This window comes from Neodiprion fabricii, chromosome 4 (genome assembly GCF_021155785.1).
Source record: "Neodiprion fabricii isolate iyNeoFabr1 chromosome 4, iyNeoFabr1.1, whole genome shotgun sequence".
Classification (NCBI taxonomy): Eukaryota; Metazoa; Arthropoda; class Insecta; order Hymenoptera; family Diprionidae; genus Neodiprion; species Neodiprion fabricii.
In genome coordinates this window covers 27,171,131-27,194,107 of record NC_060242.1, presented here as the reverse complement: position 1 = coordinate 27,194,107, position 22,977 = coordinate 27,171,131, and the positions used below count along the sequence as shown (strand labels likewise).

The window sequence follows — 22,977 nt, the reverse complement described above, 5'->3', positions numbered from 1 at the left end:
AACAACGCGACACAACGTGAGCGTGGTCTGAGCGATACTAAGCGTAATTACGCTCCGCTTGCTCGGGAACGACTGATGCCGCATGAAGAGCAGAAGGGATTTAAATAAGATCTGTGAAGGACGGAAAATAATAATTCTCCCTCCCTCTCTGTCGCTCTTCTCATGGAGTGGGGGTAGCCGCACGCGCCTGCCTAGCTGTTCTTCCCCTCTCCGTGCCCCCATCCCGTAGCGCGACAGAGAGGGCAGGTAAATTATTATCTTCTGTCGGTTAGAAAACCGATTCAAATTCTTTCAACAGCAGCTTACGCCGTAGCTCACGCTCTATTTCATGTTTCTCTCTGGTAGCTCTATCCATGGTTTCAATGGTCGGGTGAAAACACCACGTAAGCTACGCGCAACGCGATCCAATGTTTGAAGGATTGCCGTAACATGCGACGTTGACTATCTTCAAAATCCATGCAACGAATGACACTTCGGCACAAATGAAACACTAGTGACGCTAGTGCTACAAAAAATAAACCTAATGTGAACAATTACTGTGACAAGTTTTTTCAATTCACCCACGCGAGTTCGTGCTCCTTGCGTAGTCTCCATAATATAATAATCATTGTCACTTACGATCGGCTAGTCAGTACATCACTTAATTATGTAACCATAATTCTCTACAATAATTCTATCCAACTTTATTTGTAACGGACCCAACCTTCGCCAAAGGCGGGGGGGATTAAGCTTCAATTTGAACTTGGTAGTATAACAATTGTGTTTACAATTTCCCGCCCTTATCACGAAATCATGTATCTTTTAGCATTGCGCTTAATTTGATCGGGCCAATTACTCGAAGAGCATTATACGCAGATTCCTATTTTTTCTGCCCTTATTTGCAGTAAAATATTCTTGCTTGATCACAAGTCACAGTTAGTATTCTCCACATATTTGTTCCAAGGTATAGGTTAGGTTTTTCAGCGTATCAAAGCGGTTGTCCGAGGTGGCGTAAAGGAACGGGCGCCTCGTACTGATCGGTACATACGTACGTGAAAGTCGTGAAAATCAATCCGCACCTGCAAACAAGTGTTGACAAAACATTCTATTTTCTTGATCAAGATACGGTTACTCCTTGACCTTAAGTTCATATGGAATAACTTTGGTCAGTTTTTCACGTTCCGGCTAAAATCTTCATATCTCAGTGGGTATTCATGTACGTGGGTGAATGTATGTACCACTATCCAGGTTTACTCTAATTCTTCGCGAAAGTTTAAAAATCCTTGCTTGTATCTGTCATTTGTACAAACCGAACACCACGAAATGTAGGAATAACTGAATGGCTGTCGAATATTGACATTTCATGATTTTAAAGTAGTGTTGGCAGCATCCAAGAAAAAAATATGCACTATGTAAGGTATTAGTGAGTATAACAAACATTTTTAAATATATTTTATCATGTTAACTAAACGTGATGCTGAGTGCACCGTTCAAAGCACAATTTTCTATTTCACTCTTCCACAGCTGGTGAAAATGTCGCGGCGACGGTCAAAACGCCCGCCCGAAGCTCCAGGTACTCTGACGTGCTGCTTCTGTGGATTTTCTGAAGACGACGAAGTTGAATATGGAAAACTTTGGAACCATGATGGCATTGTTACGCACTACTATTGTCTGGTAAATATGCGGTCCAAGTAATCAGTATAAAGCCTAAATTCAGTGGCTATTGTTCAAGTCTCATGGCTTCTTGAGATTTAGGCAAGGTTTCTACACAGTTTCATTTATGTCAGATGAACAGTCATTGATTTGCGATATGCATGGCATATTTACCATTCTGATTAAAAGTTTTTTTTCTAGGCAATAATATTGAACATCCTGTGTCTGCACTGAAGTTAATCATAAATTAATATACGATTCTTATAACAAATAAAGTTAAAACTCGTAAAACATGTTAAATCATTGGTAAATTGTAAAGCGAACGAAGTCCGATGATTGATATGTCATTACTATTCAATTATTTATTAGTGAAATTACACTAGTATTGCGTTATTATATATTTCTCAATATTTCATACTTATGATTGGTCAACTCACCTAATCCTGCGATATGTTGACTTGATCTATATTTTCTTACAGCTTTTGTCATCCAACATGGAACAAAATGGCAATGATAATGAAGGAATCTTGGGTTTTTTAACCTCAGACATACAAAAAGAATTACGCCGAGGAAAAAGGCTTGTGAGTAGAAGTATTCATCCACAAGGAAACTTGCAGTTTTAATCGTTCGAGGTCTCATTTAAACGAAATCGCAATGAATTATTTTATATACTATACTATATATAATACATCATTTTCACACCTCAAAGAGCTCATAGCAGTTTGAAATTAAAATGTTGTTCTTCTTATTCAACTTCATAAGCTTCAAAATCGAGATTTTTCATGGGAGTTATAATTGCTTCATGTTCAGTAATTTTTCTCAACTCAGTATTGCGAGTAATAAATATGTTAGAATTTCAGATTTCAAAAATCATATCTGTTTTTTCTAAAATAAAGGAACCCATTCTTGGGCCAAGAAAAGAGCTTTTTATCCCAATCTTTTAATTCTTGTAGTGAATTCTAACCATTAGCAGAGCGCTTATGTTGATCATGTGTGATTGCAGTCTTGTTCATACTGTAAGCGAAATGGAGCAACTTTAGGGTGTTGTAACTCCAGGTGTAAACAGGTATTTCACTTACCATGTGGACTGCAGGCAGGTTCACTTCATCAGTTCTTTGGTGAATTTAGGTAAAATAATAATATAGTTGTAACATATACTAAAATAATTTCTTAAATGTTATTTTTCATTATGTGCATTTCGCAGGTCATATTGTATACGACACAGAATAAAACAAGAAATAGATGAATTCATAATAGAAGAAGCTGCGGCAGCAGGTGATGTAACTTGTTACATTTGTTACGAGGAGGTAAATCCCCAGAATCCTATACGAACGTTATGGGCTCCATGTTGCCGGAAAAATGCATGGTTTCATCGGAAATGTGTTCAAGTACGTACCACAAAACATACACAAAACATGTGTTTGCTCAATGAAAAAAAGCATTTATGGAACCCTTTGCAGTCGTAATATTTCTAACATAAGCTTTTCACTGTTATAGCGCCTGGCATTGAGTGCTGGCTACTTCTTCAAATGTCCTCTGTGCAATAATAAATCAGAATTTCAAAAGGCTATGCTCGAGCATGGAATTTTCATCCCAAATCAGTGAGTATGGATATCTATCAGTGGGGTCGTTTATTGGGATCTAAACGGAATTTTATTGAACTGCCCCCCCAAATTAGATCTGAATAAGTAAAATCGAATCCTGTTACTATTTTCGTTTTTTATTTCAATGTGCAACTGGTTACCATAGGAGATCAATTTTTGCATTTAAATTACATGAGGTTCCGTGGTCTTCGCAGTTTATGGTCCATCGCAAGACTAAATTTTGGCCAAAATTTTTCTAACTTTCAGTAATTAGTGTAAGAGAATGTTGCTATATGGGTAATCATTATCCACTCTCTCAATTTTAAAATTTGTATGGCTTATGCCATACTAATATTTTTTTTTTTAATTTTCTCTAAATATCAGATGTTGCAGCATTTAAAAAGAAGTGTCAATAAAAATAAAAAATATAATATTACATTGGTATGGGATAACCTATACAAATTTCAAATGTAAGAAATTTCAAAATTTAGGAGTAGCTCAATAAAAATTTGTTTAGCCTCTAAATAATGACGGCCCTAGTGTCTGTAAATGCGATGTACTCACGTGGAAAAGGGATTGTCATTGACATAACTGAAAAAAAATAAACAAATAAATGCACATGATTAAACACTCAAATAAAACCCAACCATTAAAACGTCATATTAGGGTTACCAAAATGGTGATTCACCAATATTTATTAAAACTTGTAAATTTACGAAAACAAATCTCTTTACTTTCTCAATGCAGTTGAGAAAGTAAGTTTATTTTAAATAATTACTGTAACAAAAAATCAAACTTGCCATTTCTTGGATAACAGAAATCATATTCTTGTATTTATCCAGAGATGCTTCATGGGAGCTTGTGCCAAATGCTTTTCAAGAATTACTGCACAGGCATAATCAGTGTGACGCTGCCGAATGTCTGTGTCCAAAAGGAAGAAGTCATACCAGTGTCAATGCGTAAGTGAACTAGTCATAAGTCTTACACTTAATTACAGTAATTTAAATTGAACAAATTCCCAACAGGAAATGGGAGCTTGTTTTGTGCAGATTGTGTGGATCCCAAGGAGTTCACAAGTCATGCGGACAATTAAAATGGGGTAGTTCTGTTTGGGAATGTACAGAATGTACTGGGATGTTAAGTACGTATATAAATATATGTGACACAGAATTTGTGGGAATATTGTTTCAACGCGAAGATTAATGTAACAATATTATATCCAGTATTCAGTGTATGGAATTTATATCCTTAATTTGAAGAGCGCCATTATTTGGTTTTTGTATCTCATTATCTGTTTGTTGTCATGTCGTTTTTGATTTACAGAAAAATCTGATGATCCTACACCTCCTGGTGGAAATGAACCCAAAAAGTGAGTTACTAATACAGCAATATAATTCCGTGAAATCAAGATTGTACGTCAGTGATAATCACTGTTGAAAACAGTTAAAAGTTAATTTAATTAACAATTATGTTGCAGAACAATAGATCATTATTCGAATCAGAGCAGCAGTGATAGTGAAATTTCTGTTGGTGGTAATATGACGCCTCCACCAATATCAAAACATGACAACTCACCATCACCCACACCACCAACTTGGAGATTACGTCCTGGACCTAAATCGTTCAAATTGCAACAAGCATCACGAAACATGAGAAGGTCTGTCCTTGAAGTTGTAACTGTTACTAATTTTGATATATTCTCAAACAGAGTTTGAATTCCCATGTATGTAATAGGATCCTGAAACGAGTCGGTATTATTTTTTTCTGAACAGTTTCTCTGCACAGTAGACAAATATTAAACCTCGCTAAATCTAAGTTCCATCTAGAATCATTGAATAATGCACCAGTTAATTCGTCCAATGACCAATTCTAATATATTTGACGAGTGCAGACTAAAATCAGATGGTAAATACCTTTCTTTGAGACATTTTCTGACTTGGTTGCTAAAATTTCTCTATCAAAAAATAAGTAAGGGTCAGTCGTAACAGGGAAAAAATTTCAAATTTCCGTTTTATGTAACAACTGAATTTATATACTACATAAATCTGATCCATCGTTAACGCTTTCAAAGATAATCGAGTCCAGCTGCCGGATAGTACGACAGAATGACATTTTGCTAAAACCCCGTTTTTTTGGTTTCTGGGGGTCATATAGCCTAAAGATATTTTAAAATTTGTAGAATTGATTTTGTATCCAAAACTGATATTTTCATCAAACTGACGAAAAGTGAAAAAAACTTCGATTTTTTTGATTTAACTGAACTCATATTTACAACGGCCAAATATGTTATAGCTTGCAGTTGATGACAGCAGCTACTTCCACAACATTCTTGCCTTTGAAACATGATATTTCCTTATCTTGTGCATCGGACACTGGTACTATTACGATTCCTGACACAAAATCTAACAGTGACACATTACACTCAAAAACGTGTCCCTCTAAAGAAGTCTTGAAATCGACTGATCATGAATCCAGTAAATTAAATGATGTTAACTCTCAGAGAACCAGCGACTCGTCAAAAGCAATCAATGTAAAACCAGAAAATGCCAATTTTCATACTGCTGATGTTATTGTAATTGATAGTGACGACGAGGTGGAGGTATGATATACACTTTTATACTGTAGTACTGTAGTTCATATGAAAGTTACCACAAATTTTATACACAATTACTGTGAACTTTAATCAGAAAAGTGATTTTTACCCTTCTTTTGCAGATAATTGATATAACACCTAAACACAATAGTTCGGTGACTACGAAACGAATCCAAATTGAGTCTCGCAATTTGAGTGAAGTAACAACTAATATTCAAAAGATCAAAAAGAATTCTAAGGTTACCAAAATGAGGCGTTCAGAACCTTCGGAAGTATTAAATAGTCCACCCAAAGTAAATCCTAGGGTGAACGGTTTAATTACACTACATCTATCGAGCGTCTCAAATACTACTAATACAACTTCTACTGCGACAACAATACCAAATATTAATAGAGCAAATGTAATGAAACCTCCGATCGATAGTATGAATACTACTAGTATCGTCAGAAACAATTCAAATGGAAGCAAAGAAGAGGCAGATTTGCTAGTAGACGATAAAGTTTTGCAGAAAAATCCTGTGCTCAATTTTAAAATCACAAATGTTACCTCATTACGGCCCGAATATTATGAAAACCCATCTACAACTGTGAACGTGGAAAACATTACCCCTGACTCTTCTGTCACTTTTGCAGGAAGTGTTCAAGGTGATATTCCATCACTGAGTGGTAACCAGCAGTTGCAAGTAGTGCAAAATCAAATGATGGAAATTCCAAAACCACAGTTGAAATTCATCCAACTTAATACCTCTTCAGTTAGTGGGTCTAATTTAAAACGGAAAAGTGACGAATACACAATGGATAGCCCTGCATCTATCCTACCTGTCACAGAAGATCCGGAAATATCATGTAAAAAAGTTCGGATTGATGATTCTAACGATTATACACCCAAACCCCAGACGAGAAACATTTCTTGGAATATTAATTCGAATGACATAAGTCGTGCAGTTCCAGTAGCTGCAACCTCAATACCAATGAGTCAGTCAACTAGTAGTCACAGTTCCCAACAAAGTACAACAGCGTTGCAAGTGAATATGAATGGAACACAAGCTAACAAAAGCTGTATTAGATTGATCAGAAGGGTGGAACTAGAACAAAAAAATGGATTTTGCAATTACAATTCTGGAACTGTTGGTAGCAGTTCGGTACAAAATCAGAGTCACGTAAATATCAACCATATCATTATACCAAATAATGTGAATACTCCAATTCGAATACAACTAAATTCTATGTCTACATCCGAAGTAATGAAAGTCAGCAATTCCACCCAACCTGAGTTAGTTGTACAACACTCTGTCAGCAATATTACAGAATGTGGTGACAGTATTCAAAACACTACATGCCACAATTTTAAATCTCCAGTAAATGAGTTACAAAATTCGCCAGAAAGGCCATCTACTTCAATCAACCCGCAACTCTTTGCACACCTACCTAATTCGGAGGATATCGTTGCTCCAAAGCCACACACAGTTCATCAATCCCATGAAAAGATTAGGCAAGTTCAAACACAACAAAATTCAATTATGTTCAATGAACAAACTAATCCGTCTACACCTGATCGCACATGTTACAATAGTCTACCAAGAAATAACTCTGAGGGTCTTACCAACAGTAATGAAAATCAGTCAATTGCGAATACCATGATGAAAATATGCAATCCAGTAACGCAACTGGGAAATGGAAGTCTGGTGACTAGCGGTGTAAGTAATTTTTATTATAAGTGTAATTGTTTTTAGATGTGTGTAAGTGAATCATGGCGGAGGATAATAACATGCATTGTGGCCTTGTCAATACGCGGTAGTAGCCGGTAACTAACTGTTAGTTTATTTCATTATTGCAGTAAATGAAAACATGAAATTCTCAGTCAAATGAAGGAATAATAGTCGGTGGTACAGCCAGTGTACCGTTAAAAAATTAGGTACAACCTTCTCTCCTAAGTAATCGACATCACATCCGGATAGTGAGACCTTCTCTTGCGCAAATAAACGTGTAAACATAATAAAGCTGCAGTAATTATAAATGCGTCCAAAAATTATATATAAATCTTATGGTTCGATCTATGTATAAGTAGTCTAAGTATAATGACAAGCTTCGGATTTCGTAATTGAAGTACTGGAGTTCAATGATAAATCTTTCAATATTGCTCATGACAAAAGCTTTGTAAAAACACATTACATTACACAAATACCAAATTCTTAGGTAATTTTCATGCAATACCATCTCATTTCCATGCACATATGACACAAAAGTTTCTTTTCATGAATGATCATACATCGAGTCAGGTTCATAATTCAGTATACAAGCAAGTCCAGCAGTGGTATCACTTTATTATCCCCCACCATGATGTAGACTTAAATGGTATCAAAGTTTTCTTTTGCTGTTCGGATAGTGTGAATGTAGCATCATCAAAACTAGAAAGCATGCCTCGTAGTTTTTCTCTCAAATTCTTATATGTTACGGTTTTGAACTAGAACTGAATTTAAATTTATTTGCCTCCAATAAGAAGCAATAATAATGCCTTGTTTTAATTTTTTGAGTAAATAAGAACTGCTTATTTGTTCAGTTTTTTCTTCTTACAAAAACGGCGACACTCTCACTGGATTATTTCTGTAGATATTTCTCGATTCAGTATGTTTATTTATAAATGTTCCATTCGAAAGAAGATGTCGATAGATTGTGTTAAAATAGAGTTAACTCACAGGGGCGGTCGAAATTGACCTAACTTAGCATGGCTAAGTGGAATTTAATGACTTCAAAACCATAAAAACGCCATGAAATCTTCAGTAAACAGACACCAATGATATGTGTTTTGATTAGAATTGATTCATGTACTCAGTTCAAATCTGTAAACTAAGAATTAATACTTGTGTTGAAAGTGAATTGGCTGCCATCAGGTCATTAACATATGTATAAGTGTATTTATAGTGAAACATTTGTTAGTACTTATGAACATTTGAAGAACAAACTAAGGAGAATTTGCTACAAATATTAACGCAGAGTATGTCATTACAATTTGAAGTCACCCGAACGTTGACATAAATATAAAGTGCTTTTTCGTGTGTGTTATGGTTGTTTTTTCTGGACCATAGTCACCAAGTCTAAGACATCCATAATGTCACTCGAGTTTTACAGAAGCTTTGGAAATTTAGAATAAAAATATATCCAATTGGCCTACAAAAGTGTGGCTCTTCAGTATTATTGCGAAGTTGTAAAAAGTTATTCTTACTATCATGAGTCAAAAGTCAGCAAATCAAGAATGTGTCTGGTGAGATACTAGGTGCGGGGAATGTGTGTATGCAAATTATCCCCGTACCTCCTCTCCAGTGTATCTCTTGCGATTCTAACAGTGTGACGGGGATGCAGGCTCCAGTCCTGCTGCTGAGGCCGGATTTGCTCTTTATTCGAGCTCGAGGACCGCAGACCATACAAAGCCAGAAGCAATCGCCTTTAAGCAAAAGCCCAGTGCAATATCAGATTCAGCAGAAAGAGTCAATCATAATTCCAGCATGTAAGTGTTTCCTATAAAACAGAGTTGTATCAGTCCCATCTAACGACTTTTAGCAGTAAAGTTTATTATTGATGGTAATTTGTTTAATCCGAGACAAATAATTCAATAATTCAATAATTTCATCATGACTTCATAATACTTCAAATTTACTATTTTACTAAAGTTTATTTCAAATTATTTGAATAGTAATTATTGTTTTTCACGCTATGCGATACGGCATTCTTTGATTTGGTGAGTATAAAATAAAATTGATCCTATTAGTACTCTTAAGTCAGAGGACATTCGTCGTTCAAATAAATTCATAACTAGTTTTTGCTTCATACATGTATTAATATGCAGAGTGTCAACGGATAGTGATGTATAATTATTGACACTGTGACTTTCATATAATTGCTAAAATCATTAAATATTATTTATTCTGCCTTGAAAAATTGATTGAGTGACTTATTGTTTTCAGTTCCACTTGTGCTTCAACCCTTCCAACAACTATGCAACGCCCCTGCAGTTCATCAACCACGAGAAAATGTTGTAATAAACCTCGAGTGATACCTCGAAAGGTGCCTTTGCAAAATCTCAAATTTCGTGTTCTGGATGAAGATATTGTTCAGGTATGAATTCTATCCCATATCAGCCTTCTTATTTGAACACAATCTACCAAACTAACAAAGCTGATGCACTTTTTTTGTACAGATGGTCGTCAATGATACCTTCACAGTAAATCTTAGTACAACTACTGGTAATCCCTTAAAAGCAAGAAATGTACCAGATCCAATGAGCCTGCTAGAGAAGCAAGGTCTGCTTCTATCTTCTACACAACCTAACTATTCACCACCACCACCACCACCACCACCACCACCATCACCACCACCACCACCATCATCATCATCATCACCACCACCACCACCACCACCACCACCACCACCACCACCACCACCACCACCACCACTACCACCGTCATCGTCATCGTCATCATCATCATCATCATCATCATCATCATCATCATCATCATCAAATCCCCTGGATGCTGAGAAGTGTTCCATTATAAGTGTATCCAAGAAATGTCAGTCGTTAGGAAACATGTACGATCCAGTAGCTCTTGAATGTGTATTTGAAAGTGACGAAACCTCAGTTATAGAAGAAGGTACCATCAAAAGCAGCAAATCCATTGCGTCTTGTGATGCTAAGGGACAATACAGTATCCAAAGCAACGTATCTGATGGCAATGAAAAGCAAATATCATTATCAGATAATATGAACAGCAGTTACATTCAAAAAACTGGTTTATCAGTGAGTGCGTGTTTGAATGGTAATAAACGAAATTTTAATCGCACTCGCGGCAAGCCAAAAAGTTTCTGTGAAAAGGAGGACAATGTAATTTTTCACGAACGCCGAAAATGCTTCGGTGAAAGCAATGATCAAAGTTTAATAAAAAGGTTCGAAGATAGGAGTGAGATAGAAGGTGCATCAAACTTTGATTTCTGTTGTAGACCCAATGATATTTTGAATGCAAACAGCTGGTGTAATGGATTAAACAGAGGTTCAATGTGCTTAGTTGAAAGTAGTATTGATTCTTCAGAGTTGAAGCTACCTGTTATTGGTTACAATAGTTTTAAGGTTATAAACAGTAGTTCGCACGTTTATCATAACATTGATAATTCAGATGCAAGTTTACAAAAGTCGCGGATTAATGATTGTAACAATGTCGTTGATTCGTACGTAAAAGACTGGAGTAATAAATTCACAGTCAACTCTAAACTTGTAGAATCTAATAAATATTTTGATTATCCGAACTTGGATAAACATCACGTTGAAGCTCTTGATACGAATTATCAGTTAATCAATGATGTTGGTCTAGGCATCTCTATGAAAAAACAAAATTTTAATATCTGTACAAATCCAATTACTCAACGTAAAGATGAAAATGTGCACAAGTACGGAGGTGACATGTGTAGGTCCAGGCTTGGCATCAAAGTTAAAATTGATCTGGAAAAAATTCAAAATTTGATCGTTGGTCAGCCACAATTGTTTAAGAAATGTAAAAATTACTCAAAAACTGAACGTCAAGATGAACGATTCTCAGAAATTGTCAAAACTTCTGCGAGGTCCCAAACTTTTCGTAGTTCAGACCCTGAGAAATGTTCACAAGTTTCCATAATACAAACAAGTCCAACTGATGAAAACGTCGATACTTTAAATACTACAAGAAAATTTTTAACGTAACTCTCAACTGATTTAAAATAGTTGAAAGTTAATTTAGTGGCAACAGTTAGCATTTTTTAATGAATTTTCACTGAATTAAGTAGGAAACCGGTGTTAAGTTTGAGACGAGAAAATACACAATTTCGAGAAATAACAAATAATACTGTGTGGAATATTATTAGTATTCGCAAATATTTGACAATGCTATCAAAATCGTATGCGTAATAATATTAGCAGAGACAGACGTTCATTTTATATAATAATAAATACGTCCTTCCTTCGTATGGATGAACCTTACTTTACCAAATTGCTATATACGTGAAATTTACCGTTGGATTGACTACAGTTATAATACGAAAAGAAAACAATAAATTGGGATTTTCTATATACTTTATAGTTCATAATGAAAGGTGCATAAAACAGATGTATGCAATTGTAGTTGTACAACGGATCACAGCTATAATCAGCTGCACACATGTATATTTTTTTACTGAATTTTATTCAGATCAACAGTTAGAGTAAGACTTTTCGAATGTTTTGAAAAAAATGTCTATACGAGTTGTTTTGTTATAATTATACGTAATTTTTGTCATCGATTAGGAGACAAATTTTAACTTTACCAGGAAATAGCTAGTACAATGTAAACTGCGCATATTTTCAATTTTTGCTCTAATAAATAATGCCTGGAATAAAACCAATATCGGTGATATACATTTTTTTTTTATATTCAAACAGTGTTCATCAATATTTAAAACCTATTTGGCTCTACAAGGCTACAACACTCATTGAATGATAATTGATTCGCAGATGTACATTTACATACGCAATGCAGATAATCTTGGCAGCGCTTGTAAAAATTTTCTAATAAGGTGTTTCAATAATCACTCGATACGATTTCTCAGTGAATTCTATTTCCTGAAATAGATCCAATATCTTATTTGTACTTTTCCTATAATTTGTATTACTAAGCTTAGTAATACTAACTAGAACATGAAATAATTTGTGATATTGAGGTAAGTATACAGTATTTTTAATAAATGATTTATCAAAAGCAAGATTCTGGGTGTTTGATCACAATTTATTCACAAGATACTGAACTAATTAACCACTCTGATGACCGGACTTCAAATTCCGTAGTTGAATCGTGGGGTAAAAAATGGTTAGGAATATATTTCAGTTATCACGTGTGAACTAGATATTTTTTACTGAATTAAAAATCAATACTGGGGCTTTATTTACTGATATTCTTGTCTTAAAATAAATTATATACAATAAATTGTAGTGAATGGAAAAAAATTTGATCTTTTAAATTTGTAACAAAAATAAGATAATCCTACATACAAGACAGAATAATGTGACAATAGTTAAGTTTTTCAGAACTTCTGTATTAGGCAGCCTCTTCGTCAAGAATTTCCTCATCTTCGAATGCCTCTTCGTCATCTGCGGTCGCTTCCTATAATCATAATTAAATGTTCAATTAGTTGCATTCCATGAATACAGTTAACTCAAAAAAAGGTGACAATTATTTAAGTTATTATTAAAACATTTGACATATGACAGATTTCCTACTTGATATTGTTGATATTCTGAGACAAGATCGTTCATGTTGCTCTCTGCTTCTGTGAACTCCATTTCATCCATACCCTCACCAGTATACCAATGAAGGAAAGCTTTGCGCCTAAACATAGCGGTGAATTGTTCGCTTATACGCTTGAAGATTTCTTGAATGGCAGTGGAATTGCCGATAAAAGTAGATGACATCTTGAGTCCCTTAGGAGCGATGTCGCATACGGCAACCTTCACATTATTTGGGATCCATTCTACAAAGTAACTCGAATTCTTATTTTGTATATTTAGCATTTGCTCGTCGACTTCTTTCATAGACATCTGTCCTCTGAATATCGCGGCTACTGTCAAATACCGTCCATGACGAGGATCGCACGCTGCCATCATATTTTTCGCATCGAACATCTGTAAAAGTAATTGCATAATAATTTGTAGATCATCAAAGTTTACGAAATATTTATATTATTCCAGGAAAAATTATATTCTTACTTGTTGCGTGAGCTCTGGCACAGACAAAGCTCGATATTGTTGGCTACCACGTGCTGTGAGCGGTGCAAATCCAGGCATAAAGAAGTGTAGACGTGGGAAAGGTACCATGTTAACAGCGAGTTTGCGCAAGTCAGCATTCAGTTGACCTGGGAACCTTAAACACGTCGTGACACCAGACATGGTGACCTGCAATTATGAGAAAAAATATTCAAAAAAGTTGAAATATTTTCATTTGCTATCCTTGAATGACATTGATATTTTAGTTGAACGTGACGTAATAGTATTTGAAATCAGGATATTCAATTATTTTTGACGTGGGCACAAATGTAATAAGAAGAAACGGATACATACGGAGACAAGGTGGTTCAGATCTCCATAAGTGGGGGATGTGAGCTTTAGAGTACGGAAGCAAATATCATACAAGGCTTCGTTGTCGATGCAGAATGTTTCGTCTGTATTTTCTACAAGCTGGTGAACTGATAAAGTAGCATTGTAGGGTTCCACTACTGTATCTGATACCTAGAAGAAAAAAACCAATAACGAGCTTCATGTTGACACTCTAGATTGTAGTAGAAAATAATTAACAAATTATTTTATAAAGTTCCGCACATTGAAATAATTGCGATCGCGGTTTTAAATCACTTCCTTCTTAATAGATATGATATTTCTTATTAGAAACTGCATTTTACCTTTGGAGATGGTACGACACTGAAGGAGTTCATAATACGGTCTGGATACTCTTCTCTGATTTTGGAAATGAGTAATGTTCCCATACCAGAGCCGGTTCCACCTCCAAGTGAGTGGGTCAGCTGGAATCCCTGAAGACAGTCACAGCCCTCTGACTCTTTTCTGACTACATCCAAAACAGCGTCTACCAACTCTGCACCTTCTGTGTAGTGACCCTTCGCCCAATTGTTCCCTAAAATAATTCAATTTATTCATGAACAACGGTATATTATTACTGACACATCATTTTTGTAGAGTACATGTCAAAAACTGTGATTATCGTTCCTTGTACTCTGTTGAATGAAGATTTAACTGATTGGACAGAAACATGATCAATGATTTTTTAGATAGACATGCCAAGGCATAAGAATTGACAGTGTACTCACCGGCTCCGCTTTGTCCAAAAACAAAATTATCAGGTCTAAAAATTTGACCAATAGGACCACTTCGGATAGAGTCCATGGTACCGGGTTCCAAGTCGACAAGTATGGCACGCGGGACAAACTTGTGACCTAAAGAGAAACACGTTGAACATTGTTAAATAATGTGTTGCTGGTACGTACTTCTATGAGATTCAATTCTTAGACTGTAAAGCTTTAAGTAAATCACATGGTTATGGTCATCCTATTAACAATCTTCTCCTTACTGCTTGCTTCATTGTAGTAAACATTAATACGCTCCAGTTGAAGGTCGTTGGTTCCAACGTAATTTCCAGTTGGGTCAATGCCATGCTCATCAGAGATTATTTCCCAGAACTGTAACAGAGAGCCGTCAGTTTAATACAATTTTCGTTAATAAAAACTTTACAAACAATTGACTGTATTTATGATTTATATGAATTGAACGTATAATAATCCTGTATTTCATACACCGAAATCCAAATTTTATTTAACATATAAAACAGTAAAATATAACAATAAATATAGTTCAGTTTCTTCAAAGTTATACTGTGCAATTTTAAAAGCGATACGCGATCCCGTGTGTCGAACAATGTCTTCTTACGCGTAATGAAAACACAACTATGACTAATTATTAAATTGTATAGTACTTGAATACAGATGGTTTCGTATTAATTGAATCAATTTTATCACTCAACGACCGATGACGGCTAGTCTAAAATAATTCAGATGTTCCACATGAAATGAAGGAAAATACGTCAAGGCGGGAATAAGATTTCAGTGTAGTAACAAATTTCGATTCTAGTTTAAAACGTATTACTTAATTAACGACCGCATATGTATTGAATTAGTATGCAATATTATTTGCGAGGTAATCAGTAAAATTGTTCGCTGGATGACGAATATTTTATTCCAATTTGTCATCCTCCGAAAGAATTGCGAGCTATATATATACATGTAAAGATATAAGTATGATTGTGGCATTAGCTCAACAAGCCTGCATCCGCTCTGTTAACCGTTGACGCAGGATTCCATCTTTATTTCGTACTGTAGCAACAGTGAAAAAATCGCATCTCAGAAGAAGTTCATCGATTCTACGATGTTTCATTAAACAAACAAGTTTTCCTATTGCAAAATTCTTGCTAATTGGCCATTTTATAGATTTTGCTAATTAAAATTAAATTCGAAGACTTAAAGGGAATAAGTCATTCAATTCACGTGAATTTGGAGCTGAGATTTCTGCATGCCCAGTATACATCGTTCGTGTAAACGATGCATGTAATTGTTCAGTAAGCTGGTTAATCAATCAATTAGCGCACTCAAGTGTAGGTGTCACCTATACCAGCTTGATTAATTGATTTCGATCATTAGTGAAATAAGATGAGACCGAGGAGTTCCCTTGGCGGTTTAGACTTATCTTTACATTACATAATATCAATATACACCCGGTGTAATATTTAATGCAGGATAACAGCGAATTGAAATGTGAGCTGCAGTACCCAGATGCTGGTTAAACGATACATAAGAACCTATAGCGACGATAAAAAGTCTTACGATTTGTCAAGACAAGGTCTGAAACGGAAATTGCGGCAGAGCTTTACATAGCGGTTGTATATTGAGATTAATATAACGCTCTACCTAGGCGCAGTGTTTTTTTGAGCTAATTACAAATAATATGTTGCCCCACATTTTATATCGATAGCAAGAAATAACATCAAAAAACAACACGACTTACTTCAATAATAACTACAGTAACTATTTTCAAACCATACAAGTTACACAATGGTATCAACTTGAATTGGCATAATACTGGTTCAGCAATTCGTTATGGCCGAAGGCACAATTGGCAGTCACGAAGTTAGTTGTGTCTTTTTCACGTAACATGTTTTGTACTCATATAAGGAATAAGGTCCCATCTGGCCTTAAATTTTGACCTCTTCAATTCTCAACTTGGTAGTAATTTCTTATGCAACGTAGTCCACTTTCAATGAAAGGTGGTGAATGCTGTTGCAAAAACTTTATAATTATAGAGCTACTTCTGTACAACGATGCATAATAAATACATATACGTATAACGTTGATATTTATGGTGCCGTTTCATTATATTCTTACATACATTGGCAGGGGCCGCGGTTGAGCGATAAGAGTTATCAGGGCGTTGAAACACGTATACATATATCGTGGTTGTGTGTGTGTGTTGTGTGTGCGTGCGCGCACATACCATTAATACGCTTTTTTCTGCTTACAATCATTGCCAGCCGTTGTAGCAACAGTGAATCATCTTACACGAAAAAAAAGACCAATCGGATGTATCACGATGTCACTGCATCTGTTGCAGATCGAATTAAGTTGGAACGATTACATGGCCGTTATAAACATGTAAGGAAAAAGAGGCACTTCGACTAATTCTGCGCATAAATTAAATTTTTTCTAGTTAAACATGTCCATAATCCGCCTGCGGTTAGGCAATCGTATTGACTTTCACCACGGCTCTCTCTACACATACGCGATGTTTGATATGTACGCATATACAATTTACTTGCAATTAGTATCAGATTTGGGTTTACGGGTAAAAAATATGTCCTTGTAAGTTACGTATAAGTACCAGAATCGAGGTGTATTTTATTGTTGCAGTTTAATACAATCATAGGGGAAAGCGAGCATGCGTTTTACCTACTTTACCTAATGGTTAGAATAATAATTGCATTGGTTCAAACAGCTACGTGCGAGTTGCAAATCTCGGCCGAATACAAGCTAGCCAGCTCTTAAAATAAATCTAGGTACAACGGTCGATGAACTCGCTCGATTATACAATAATTTCAAGTTTCAACGTCGAAATATTAGGGACAATATACAATAATAATATTAGCTTTCTATGGTTTCGAAGTAAAACCGTAAATGATATTGGAATAAATTGCGCACTTTCAGGAATAACTTTATAATTCGTACCATTATATAAGAATCCATCGAATCGTCCTACAGATCAGTGATCGAATGACATCGTTTCGACGTGACCATAAATTCTCCAGAGAAACAAAACGAAATACACCGAAAAAACCCGTAATATCTGAGCGTCTTTTGCGGTCGAGACGTCAGTCAGCGATTTAAAATCCGGAAACTTTTTGGTCTTTACAGTATTCTTATTTCGCGTAGTTTTATCGAGGCACCTACATTACGGGACGCGTGAATTTCTCAACTCGGTTTGCAAAGCCAAGAGAATGTTGTGCACCGGCAGTCAGCTTCGGCTGGTTCACGGGTTGCTGACCCATAAGGTCCAGCAGCAACGCGTACATCGACTGCAAGGGCAACCGGTCCGTTTTCTCGAACTTGTCAGCGAACCTCCAAGGAATCGCATGGCATTCAACGTAAGCCTTGTTGCATCCCCTTGTGGGTTACTCTAGCATAATAAGCCCTTTACACCAGTATGTTAATCGGACGAGAAACGGAAAGCAAAGCCAAAAGTAAAGCGTCGCGAATTGCAAACAGATCATACACTTTCATATATTACGTGCAAGAAAACAGAGTTTTTAATACTCGGTTTTCATTGTAACAAAACTAAGGAAAATCTGTGAAATTTATTTAAATTCATATTGATGAAAATCACCGACTTGTAGTTTTGATTTGATTCTTGAATGTATCCATAGCACAACGTTAATATTCTTATGAATTCACGTAATTGGTCATACAAGTGGTAAATTTCGAAGAATTCAAATTACAGAAGGTGAAGATGTTCTCTTTGATGTTGATTGGTTTCGCTGGTTTGCCGCTAGCCTGCCTCGAAGATGAGCCACTGCTTTTTCGTCGTTTTTTGTTTGAATATTATTACATCGCTCGTTTTCATAGGCAAATAAAATATTGCCTCGTTTATTATCCCTTTATAACTTTTATTATAAGTTTATTTATTGATAGAATGCTTACAGGTTTAGAATAGACCGGATTTACCGAGCAGATTTCCAACACTCGAGTGCAGCGCGCATTGACGATCTCATAAATTAGAGCGGGTCAAGTATACTCACTGTAGAAAGCATTTCGTTTATGCGGTATACGTATTTGCCTGCGGTATGCAGATTCAATTTATACGTAATTTTAAGTTCCGTTAATGTGAATTTCTAGAGATGTTCTCAGATCTTGAGACATTTGATGATTATATTTCCGATCACCGTCGCACACGAATTGCTACCAGACGGACTCGTGTATGAATAGTTATTTATAGATCCGGGATCTTTATAGATCATGCGCGAATGATTTTTCGGAGAGAAACGCATATATATTTCAACCGACAAAATTTCCATGTATACATGAGGTATAAATGGGATAGAATTTCTCACAGTTCGTATACTGTATGTAAAAAAAATCTCTCGACACACAAAAGTAACGTTATTTCGTTCGAAAATTGAAAACGTGCGATCAAATAAATAAACTACGCATAATATAACGAATGTAAAAAATTAAGTTGCGGTTATTTACGATATGTATAAATTACGCGATAGGATCGAATATCAAGGATACGGGGACACCTGGCAGGATTTAGCAGCTCGTGAATCCTGCTGAACCTAAATCCATCTTTTTTTCTTGGTAAGGTTTCAGATTACGGGAATACGAGTATATACGTATACTGCGTTATACGTTATAGGTATACTGGAGGTGCAGGGGTATCCATCGATCCTTGTCTGGGATGTGCGAAAATTGTTTTAGCTTATCATTCGACGATTTTCACGAGATAAATAAGTAAATTTCGATAGGTACGGTAGATACTGCCGGACGAAGTGACGACTATTACTGGCTCAAGCATTTAAACTATGCATCAGGGGTAAGGTCAGGGAATCAAGTCGTTCGTCGTTTTACAAATGGTTGTGTACTTTTATTTACGTACGCAATGCTTTGATGCAGCCATCACGACAAGTGCCCCCGGATTTACAACCAATCGCATTGTATGCAGATTTTTTGCTAGAACTCGTAAATATATGTTGGAATTTTGGTTTATTAATAGATTGATATATTTCTCGTATTGTTAACGGAGAAGCTAATAAAGAGTAGGTGAAAAAAATAATTTTTTTACATCAGGATACGAATGATACAAAACTAAAAATATCCACCTTCTAGATTATTCTAAAGGTATCCGTGCAAGTCGCTTCCACGGAATTGCACACCACCCCATTGCAGAGAACGTGAGTAATATGACGAGGCAAATGTATAATGGTACGAATACTCAGTAAATTCTGCAACGTCACTGATTCGTCCTGATTCATAATCGATCAATATATACATCCATAAGTAGAGATCAATGTATAGATACTTGTTAGAGAACGACACAAATTCGAGCACAATTATTAGCTGTACATGTAATATATTTCAGTGATTTATTTTGGGTCTACAATCAGAAACGCGATATCTAATCATTTCGGATCTATTGATTGAACTTCATTTAAGACATGTGAATTATCTTCATATGACAGTGTTTTGGAGTTCGGATTGTGGTATCTGCCCCTCTTTCAAACCGCGCATCGTTGCATCGTGGCGATAACCGTTGAGAATTAGAAGCCGTGCACGATGGCGGCAAACAAGTTTCGAATTGAATGACTCCACGCGAGTATAATTCCGAACCGGTAGCCGTCGCTGTTGTCTCGCTTTTAGATATAACATATCGTTGCGTACGGTGTAATTTTAAACAGGAAGTAAAATATAATTCACCTACAACTACATGCGGCGCCCGCGTATGAAACCGGAAGTAAATAACTTATGAAATGTGGTAGAATGACGGTGGCAAATATGTTCTAGTGATATTAAAATTTAGAGAAGAATTAATAGGCGGCTAGTCGAGGCAGCTATAGACGTCTATGCATGCCTGCCACAGCTGCAGTCATGGCGCGAGAGAAATGATACGGAAAAGCGAAGACACGCGGAGAGAAGAAGCCTTTGCACTCTCGTATTAATAGACCGCCGAATCGCGTTTATTTCAAGCGACCATTCCACACACTCTCTCTCTTTTCTCGGGGTTAAAACTAGCCGGGAAGAAAACGGAAGAAAGGAAAATTGAACCGCGGGGGCGTTGCGAAGAACTTGTGTTTCGGGTTTCGTTCTTTCACGAAACCCCGAGTCTGTGAAAAAGTTTCAAACACGTGTGCTGCAAAACTAATAATAACAATGATCAAAGTTTTATGAGCAGAGAACCACGCCACAACGACGTCAGCAGCTTGTTCCGTTTACTTATTCACTAAACCCAAACATTTAAATTCTTCACCTTCAATTAATTTGAATTAAAGATCAAATTTCCAATGGTAATTTCTCTGAACTGTGTAAATTTGGTTGAAATTCGTCAAAAACAATATTTCTGCATGTACTGAATATATTAAATCGCCTTTGCAGCAGGATATAAAAATAGAATCGCGATGAAAACTTGGGCGTGAATAATAAACTCATCGTTGGTTAATTTTAGCCTGCTGCGTAGCTATATATCAAACTATTGTCAGGATGCACTCGTTTATGCATTCAGTATAACAAATTGTTTGCGCGATGAATGAGTAAACTCGCTGGTACGTATGTATCATGTATGGACATCCACCGTAGATATGCTTTCTGATGCAAGGTTTCAGTAATAATAATGGTTAATATTTTCTCGCGAGTTTACACTCGATTGGGGTACAATACGAACCTGTTGAGGCAAGCACAATACATATTTATTTCTCTATTGTGTCCGATGCTTACTCAGCGATTGCCCGCTGGGAGATAATGTTTGAATTCTCGCGTTGGCAAAGTACAGAACTTATCCCACATGTGAATTGAGGCAAAATGGAAGAATGAAAACATTCGGCGTTCGACACCATCGATTCCTAGGCCACGTTCTTATACCTATTTTCTTTCTAATATTTTTTTTTTTTCATACATCAAGCCGCAGCGTAGAAACCGGAATAAGAACGGTGATGATTGTTCTTATAGAGATTAATGGCAACCTTGTGGTGGCGGCCATTGCGTAGCACATGGGCGAGTGCAATGATTTTATTTCGCGGCATGCGTGAATTTAATTCTTGGAATATCTTGATTAGAATACCGCGAGCAGGTTGATTGTGAGAAATTTGTGCGATACAGTTTGTGCGCCACGATGGAATTTACAGCGCTGCATATAATTATGGGATCACTTTACCGGCTCGACCTTTGTGTGACAAGACAAAATACGCGTGAAAACACCCCGCCAAACAAAACGCGAAATCGAATAATGCATGCTCAGCATGAAATTGCAGTAGAATCGAATAATAGGTGACGATTAAACATGCGTGGTATAATTCTCGTGTGTATTATTTACTATTTTAAGGTATTGTTGCATATTTTCAACTACCAGATCGAATTTGGTCCCGCATATAAATGACTGGGCCGGTTGATTCAACTGGCATAGCAACCGTGAGATAAAAAAGATCAACCGGGATCATAAAAACATCCACGTTGTCACACATTGGCGAAAATTGGAGACTCGAGGCAGGTAGACCGGTAGGATTCCTCGCGGTTCATACGTCTACCGGCTTTTTTTTTGGTAATAATAACGGATACAAGCATGACGCCAAAAAGCGATCTTAAATCCTGTGAGATGTGATGCTGCGACCAGTTTCAGCTTGGAAATTTTCAATATTAAACAGTCACTCACCTTTGAGCCTATCTGGTTACCGCACTGGCCGGCTTGAAGATGGACGATTTCCCTCATGGTCGTTTTGTATTGCTGATTATAATGTGGATATTTGATCCTGTTACTCTACTACGTGTCTCGTTCGCGAGTTGCAACGGCGACGGCGCTCGAAAGACTGAAGAATGAGGTGCTGACTGGTTCGGTTTAACGCCGCCAAACCTCCCGAGATGCCACGACCGCGATCCAGGGTTTGCAGCTTAAATTCCGACCATCACCCGACGGAATCCGAACAAACCCGAGGCCTCGCGAGGGTGCGCGGCGGTGTATGGAGGTCCTATTCAAATCTTGCAATATTCAGGATATCGTTCAACCATTCGTCGACTGAAAACAATCTTCGGTCAACGATACGTTCGATATAGTTATCAAATTACTTCGGAAATCGGTTGAAAACATAATTTTATAAATGCAGGGAAACCAAAGTACGTAGGTATGAAATAGCATGATTGGAAGAAAAAAAACAACCAAATCGACTCATTGATTTATTTAAAACCCTTAATCCAGGACTTGAACTCAATGCATAAAAAAATGTAGCATATGGGTTTCTAGTGTGCTTGGATGTATAAAACATTCCTCGAAAAGTACCAAAAAAACTGATAACCCCGGTGTGTACT

General features: G+C 36.4%; 2 protein-coding genes across 8 annotated transcripts; one reads left to right on the top strand and one right to left on the bottom strand.

The window, feature by feature from the left end:
• The first annotated feature begins 363 nt into the window (after positions 1–363).
• LOC124181539 (mucin-5AC-like) lies at positions 364–12,406 on the top strand. 7 transcript variants are annotated; one of them, XM_046568196.1, is made up of 16 exons: positions 364–745; positions 1,355–1,396; positions 1,504–1,653; positions 2,112–2,213; positions 2,636–2,760; positions 2,837–3,020; positions 3,130–3,233; positions 4,058–4,174; positions 4,241–4,356; positions 4,539–4,584; positions 4,693–4,872; positions 5,508–5,814; positions 5,931–7,505; positions 9,153–9,313; positions 9,771–9,921; positions 10,004–12,406. In XM_046568196.1, exons 3-16 carry the CDS (start codon positions 1,513–1,515, stop codon positions 11,531–11,533), a joined length of 4,839 nt encoding a protein of 1,612 aa, XP_046424152.1. In that variant the 5' UTR covers positions 364–745; positions 1,355–1,396; positions 1,504–1,512; the 3' UTR covers positions 11,534–12,406. The 7 variants fall into 7 exon arrangements, with proteins under 7 accessions (XP_046424152.1, XP_046424151.1, XP_046424154.1 ...); XM_046568195.1 differs by having other exon boundaries at positions 1,355–1,402; XM_046568198.1 differs by having other exon boundaries at positions 364–1,391; positions 5,931–7,300; positions 7,418–7,505.
• A 316-nt stretch (positions 12,407–12,722) lies between these two features.
• On the bottom strand, positions 12,723–22,519 carry LOC124181545 (tubulin beta chain-like). Its single transcript, XM_046568216.1, has 8 exons — positions 22,328–22,519; positions 14,940–15,048; positions 14,680–14,805; positions 14,257–14,486; positions 13,919–14,086; positions 13,568–13,753; positions 13,082–13,483; positions 12,723–12,965 (listed from the first exon to the last, which is right to left on the bottom strand). The coding sequence occupies exons 1-8, from the start codon at positions 22,382–22,384 to the stop codon at positions 12,900–12,902; spliced, it is 1,344 nt and encodes a 447-aa protein (XP_046424172.1). The 5' UTR covers positions 22,385–22,519; the 3' UTR covers positions 12,723–12,899.
• Between the last annotated feature and the right edge of the window lie 458 nt (positions 22,520–22,977).